The sequence below is a fragment of the Podarcis bocagei genome, assembly GCF_964188305.1.
Source record: "Podarcis bocagei genome assembly, chromosome: 9".
Lineage (NCBI taxonomy): Eukaryota > Metazoa > Chordata > Lepidosauria > Squamata > Lacertidae > Podarcis > Podarcis bocagei.
This window is the reverse complement of record NC_138134.1, coordinates 78,025,539-78,031,666: the sequence shown is the minus strand read 5'-3', so window position 1 is coordinate 78,031,666 and position 6,128 is coordinate 78,025,539. Positions and strand designations below refer to the sequence as shown.

General features: G+C 47.4%; 1 protein-coding gene across 25 annotated transcripts in view; it reads right to left on the bottom strand.

Annotated features, from left to right (window-relative positions):
- The window catches only part of LOC308594281 (uncharacterized protein), a 115,718-nt gene that overhangs the window by 64,433 nt on the left and 45,157 nt on the right, over window positions 1-6,128 (bottom strand). For 6 of the 25 annotated variants that reach the window (XR_014011373.1, XM_081207246.1, XM_081207275.1 and 3 more), the window contains 4 exons: window positions 4,876-5,001; window positions 3,532-3,642; window positions 971-1,069; window positions 5-91 (listed from right to left, as the gene is read on the bottom strand). The exons of 4 other annotated variants lie outside the window; for them this stretch is intronic. Coding sequence is in view for 10 of the 21 variants with exons in the window: in XM_081207274.1 (XP_081063400.1) it covers window positions 5-91; window positions 971-1,069; window positions 3,532-3,642; window positions 4,300-4,413; window positions 4,876-5,001 (537 nt within the window). In the remaining 11 variants the exon portion in view is untranslated. Of the gene's footprint in view, window positions 1-4; window positions 92-970; window positions 1,070-3,531; window positions 3,643-4,299; window positions 4,414-4,875; window positions 5,002-5,612; window positions 5,713-6,128 lie in introns of those variants that run through there. 15 more of the 25 variants (XM_081207261.1, XM_081207264.1, XM_081207271.1 and 12 more) reach the window with 11 other exon arrangements.

The window sequence follows — 6,128 nt, the reverse complement described above, 5'->3', positions numbered from 1 at the left end:
TTACCAATTTCCTTTTGCAGTTGATCATTTCTGTTTTCAAGATACCGCACTTTCTCTGATAAGTTTTGAGCTGCAGCGAGTATTTGTAAGTCTAAAAGATATGAAACAGTTTAAAACAGGAGTATCTGAAATAACAATCAGCAAATATTAAGAAACCATTTCCAAACATTTTAAAACACTCTAGCGTGAAACACGAAGCAGACATCCAGGATGGGGTTCTTATGAATATGAGGAGAGACACGATTCTCTGTGGCTGAGATCACCAATGGAAAGCCTCAGAAGAATCCTGCAGCTGGATCAGACCAAAGACCCATGCAATCCACTCTCCTATTCGAAATTAAAACTGGCTCATGAAGTATCTCTAATGTTCCCTTCCTTTGTTCTCCTTTTCTGCTGGGAATCACAAGGTCACAAAACAATTCCCGCCTTGAGTCCCACAGTAAAGCCAAGTATACACAGAATATTTTGCAGTTTTCAATTATGCTTTCTGAGATCTAAGAAAATAGAGGTGGACAAACTCTTTTATTAGTGAATATAGAGTTGCATTCCACATAGAGCTAAGGGGGTCATTATGTCAGTGCAAGGATTTCTCCTTGTGCAATGCAATCTTCAGCCCCTTTCCCTCTTTCCCCCATGTGTTCTGAAATTTCCCCCACCCTGGAGAGCAGCTTTGGTGATGGCATGCAGGGAGAAGTGGGGCCAAAGTTCCCTTGTGCTAATGCTAAAATTTTGCAGTAGCACAAACACTGTGAGTTACAGTGTGACGGGGGAGGACAGCATTTCTGGTGGGGGGATGTGAGAATCACAACCGTCTACTTTTCTTCCTGCTGAGCAATGAAAAAGTGATGAGTTTCATTGAATATATGTATTGCTCACACAATATAAATCCCAAATTGAACTACAGGAATTGAAGTCTGTATAAATTAAACATGTTCTAGCAAAAGTGAGGATGTGTAAATAAAATGCTTACCATCCTTGTCCTCATAGAATTTATCAGTCCCAACAACAAAGTTTCGAATCATGTTCATTGCCATTTCAATCTCCACTCGTTTTTTCATTTCCTTCTGATCTAAGCAGGAGGTAGGTAGAAAAGAAATGAAGAAATTGTGTTCTAACTTAGTAGTCTGATGAGCTGGGGGAGGGGATACTTGGTTTTTAATATTTTTAATATTTTCTGCTCCCAGCCCTTATATTGAGGTTCCCAATGCCTTGATTGTGGCTTCCATGCTGGTCTGAAATCCTGTTTCCATGTGACCTGTTCCTTCTGTCATCAGAAGGTTGGCCTTCCTTTGAAAGCTTTAGATCTTTGGTTGTCTAGATCAGTGTTTCCCAACCTTTTTTGGGCAAAGGCACACTTGTTTCATGAAAAAAATCTCGAGGCACACCACCATTACAGCCCCGTGACGTCAGCGCGCAGCGTCACGCCGGGAGGGACATGAATTGCTAGCAAATTACATAATCACCTCCTTGAGGGCTGGCTCATCTTCTCCGAAGGCAGAACCCCATTAATTAACAGCACAGACTCACACCATAGCTAAGACGAGGGGGGGAAACCTCAGTCATGCACAGTCATGCACATGTGGGGGCTAAATGAGGACGAAGACCGGGCAGAGAGCAGGGTTCAAATCACCCCACCTGGCCAGGACAATCCCTGGGTGCTCCCTTGGGCCACTCGCCTGACCCACCTCGCAGGGCTGTTGTTGCGAGGATAACACGGGGAGAACCACGCGCGCCCCCGGGAGCTCCTTGGAGGAGAAAGCGGGCGATGAATGCAATGCACGAAATATATGAGAGGCGACCAGGTTTTGCAGGTGAGGGGCCCCTGCCAGCCTCCGCTTCCAACACCCGGCGCAACGACACCGAAGTTTCCCCCCGGGCTCGGCTCGGGGAGCAGCGTTGCTCCCCCCCGGCTCCCCTTCGCCCTCCCGGCTCTCTCTGCCGCCCACTGGGGACCCCCCTCACCTGCCAAGTCCGGAGCGCCGGTGGAAGTTGCATGCATGCATGCAGGGCGCCGCGTTGCCATTGCATTGCACTGCACTCCATGCAACGCCTGCACGCATGCATTGCCTTGCATGCCCGCCAAGGGGTCTACCCGCGGTCCGATGCGTCCCCTTCGGCGCAGATGCAGCATTGCAAAAATAAAAAACCCCCGACGCAGCCCTACCTGGGGGGCAGCCTCCGCCTCCGCCGCTCCGCCTCCGCGGGGATCCCCGGGCTCCATCCTGCCGCCCGATCTCCGTGGGGGCGCAGGCAGGCTGCGCGGGGTCTGCGCGGAAGAGCCCCTGCCTCCCCGGCCGCCGCCGCTGCGCTCATTCCATGGCCGGGAGAAGAGCGCTTCAAACAAAACGCCCGGCCCACCAGGCCACGCTGGGAAACGTAGTTCGCGCACCCCGCACGGGCGCGGAGCCCAAGGGCGAGGGGACTACGGATCCCGGCAGCCCCCGCGCCGGGGGCGGAGGGGGAGAGGCCGGGTGCAGGGATGGAGGGACGGGTGGGCGAGCGAGTGAGTGAGTGGCAGCCGCCAAGCCTTGGCCGAGAGCCAGGAAGAGCCTCCCCGGAGGAGGAGGAGGAGGAGGGAGGCGCAGAGCGGAAGGGAGGGAGGGAACCCCAGGGGTCATCTAGTGACGGCGCCCCAATCGAAAATTTGACTTAAAAAAAAAAAATCTTTCGAATTTTTTATTTTTTCCCGCGGCACACTAGGCAACATCTCGCGGCACACTAGTGTGCCGCGGAACAGTGGTTGGGAAACACTGGTCTAGATAGACCTGTCCTCTTTGTCCTACAGAGTGGGATTTGCCAAGCTGCCTCATGCCCTGCTGTATGCTCAAAATATGTAAATTCTTGGATTATTTGGTTTCCTCCCCCCTGAGCTTTGCTTACTTTGGAGTGCCCTTTAAAAAATCAATTAGCTATGAAAATAGGCCATTTCTTCATCTATCCAGTGCTATTTTTCTAGAAAAAGAGACACTGGAACTTAGCATGAATGCCTCCCTTGTTCTTTTAGATTAGCAACAGAGCCCACCTGAGAAGGGCTGGAACTGAGTCCTGATGAATTTCGGCTGAAAAAGGCCCTGCATATATCTTGATATTTAGGTAGGCTCTGGACCCACCCACTTTGGCCATGGCCTTATCCTCTGCAGCCTGTTTTCCCCAAGCACTTTCCTTCAAGGGACTGGAGCCCTAGCAGAGGGCAGGCTGGCGAGGATCAGGAATGGGGGGTCTTCCAAAGCAAATGAGGATTAGTTGGGAAAGGAACAGAGAATGGCAACTGGGAAAGGGAATTGTCCAGGGTGTCCCAGGGACTTGTGTTAGCCTGTGCTTCTGTTCCAAGTGCTGGAACTCACTTATTCAGGGAGAACAAAACAGTGACATTGCTCTCACTGGGTGACAGCTGTAACTCGCTCCATTATATCAAAGAGAGATGAAAGGGATAAATGGAAGGTGGATCCTGCCATCTCTTTTTGGAAATGCTATTGGCATTGAAGGAAAGCCCGTGACATTAGTTGCAAAGTATGCTAATTATGTACTTACATAGAAGGAAAATCAGCAGTGTCATGGCAGTAAGGATGAAAATCTCAAGTATGACGAATCTTTCACCCGTTGGAGATGTGATGAAAGCAACCACGTTCTGAAAACCAGATGCTTGAAGAAAGAAAATTCTACTTTAGCCATCAGGAGCCAACATACCATTGCCACTCCAGGAAAAAGGGTTTCCATATGCTGTGGTAGCCTCAGCCAGAGACAGTCAACTGTTCAAGGGGTGGTAATCTGGGTGGTTGAGCAGGTGGAGGAAGCAAGGGGGGATACCTTGCTGCTTGAGGAAGCTTTTCTGACCAATGTCTGGATCAGAAGACAGTAGCCTTCGATACTAAAGGACTTTCTGCTCCCCAAACAAATGACAAGATTCTCCCTCTGTACACATAACTCCACACTCCACATACAGAAGCTGGGCTGGGCTGGCCATTGGCTCTTATTTGGGTGCTGCTGATGGAGCAGCAGACTAACTGAGGAGGTGCAGTGCAGCTTGTGTGGTCTACATATCTCTACCCACCCCAGCACCTGCTACCTGAGGCAACTACCTTATTCTGCATAAGCAAAGAGTGGGCTGAATCCTGGGGTTTCTATGGGGCTTTGTGGATCTCTGGCACCCAAAGAGCTTTGTGTGCTTTTCTCTGCACTCCTCCCTAGCACAACATGACTGGCTCCACTCCCTGCCTGTCTCTCCATCAACTTCCCTTTGCCATGCCTTCCTCTACTTTATCAGAAACCTCATTCCATATGACTGTGCTGTATACAGACCACCAGTTTCATCTGCTGTTGCTGTTGCTGTTGCTGAATCCTTTCTGGGTGCTTCATTATCTATGGACTCTGCACCGTTTTTGGGTGTTGGCGTCTCCACCCTTTCAGTTTTGTCTGTGAAACAACAAGCCATTATAACATGGAGGATAAGAGTATGAACACATTGGTTGGAGTATAAGTCTCTTGTCAAGTATGAGAGTTTACAATGTTCACTTTTGTTGTCCTGCACTTAATCTCCCTATTACAAGAACATAATTTTTAAAGTAGATACACATGTAGAAATGTAAATGTTTGCATTATTATAAAAGATGCAGGAGGAAATGACCAACAATAGGACCCACAAAGGGGAGGGGGGAAGTCCTGGAAATTCTCTGGAATCTTGTTTTTATTTTGTATGTTGATATGTGATTGTAAAATTTTAATTTGCAAAACCAAATAAATAAATTTGCAAAAAACCAAGGACATTGGAGACCACAAGTTGGACCTGGAAAAGAAGCAGGCGGAAGCTGTGCATTTCTTGTGCATTCCTCTACTTTATGAGAAACCTCATCCCATATGACTGCGCTGTATACAGACCATCAGTTATGGTTGCAGGTTGTTCTGCCTTCGCTGGTGCTGTACGCTTTGTGGGGGTTTTGGGCTTTGCCAGCTTTGCGGGTGCTGGCTTCTCCATCCTCTCAGTTTTGTCTATGAAGCAACAATCTAGAATCAGATAAAAACAAATGGAGAATAAGACTATGAGCACATTAGGTAGAAAGCCGCCTCTATCAGTATTAGACAATCCTTTCCCATGAAGACATTGTTGAGTCCAATATAACTGAAACGTCTTTCTCTTTTCCTTTCGTTGGATCAATCTCAGTTTTAAACCAAAAGAGATGTTCCATATGGATTCCAAGACATTTTAAAAAATGGTTTAAGTAATATAGCACATTTTCATTTTGCATCCTATTCCTCTCTAAACTTCTGGACATCTAGTTTACAGGGCTCCAGTAAGATGTTCACCATTTAATAGATAATGTGGGATCTATTAGGGAAGTTATTAATGTGTGATGTTTTATTCTGTTTTTAATCCATTGGGAGCCATCCAGAGTGCCTGGGTAAACTCAACCAGATGGGTGGGGTATAAATAATAAATTACTATTATTATTGTTATCTATGAGGTCTTCAGATGTTCCTGGGTGCCAATTCCCTCCATCACAGGCATCATGGTCAATGGTTGGGGATGACGGGAGTTGTGGACCAGTAACATCTGGAGGGCCACATGTTCCTCACCATCCTTGATGGAAGGTATATACATTTAATTATATAACTACCTCCTGATCATCAGAAAAGATGGAGTACTAGATCTGGTCTCAGTTGGACGCATGTAAATCCAATTGAGTCTAGCAAGACTTTGGAGACCATGAGTTGGACCTGGAAAAGAAACAGAGGGAAGCTGTTACCCAGGCTCCCCAAGTGTGCCACTTTATTTTCTTTTTGTGAAACCCCGCCTGACATCTGATGCTATGGCTTAAAGAAAGAAAGAGGACTGTTGTCTAATCCCATTTCAAAGCCATCTGAGCTAGCAGTCCTTGATATGCTAGTAAATGGGTTTTTCCAAAGAATTGTATTTTCTGGATCATGATCTGAATCTGGATTGACAAACTGGGCCCATGAATCAGAGCAGGGCACCTGTATTGCCAGGGAATAAAACAGAATGTGGTGCTCCTGGTTTGCAATGCAGCTGGAGCTTTAATATAAGGAACATGGCTGTTGGAGAAGAAGCGAAAGGAACTTCATGGCTTGGCCAGCTATCAAGCACTTGACTGCATGGGGGAAGGAAGGAGGAA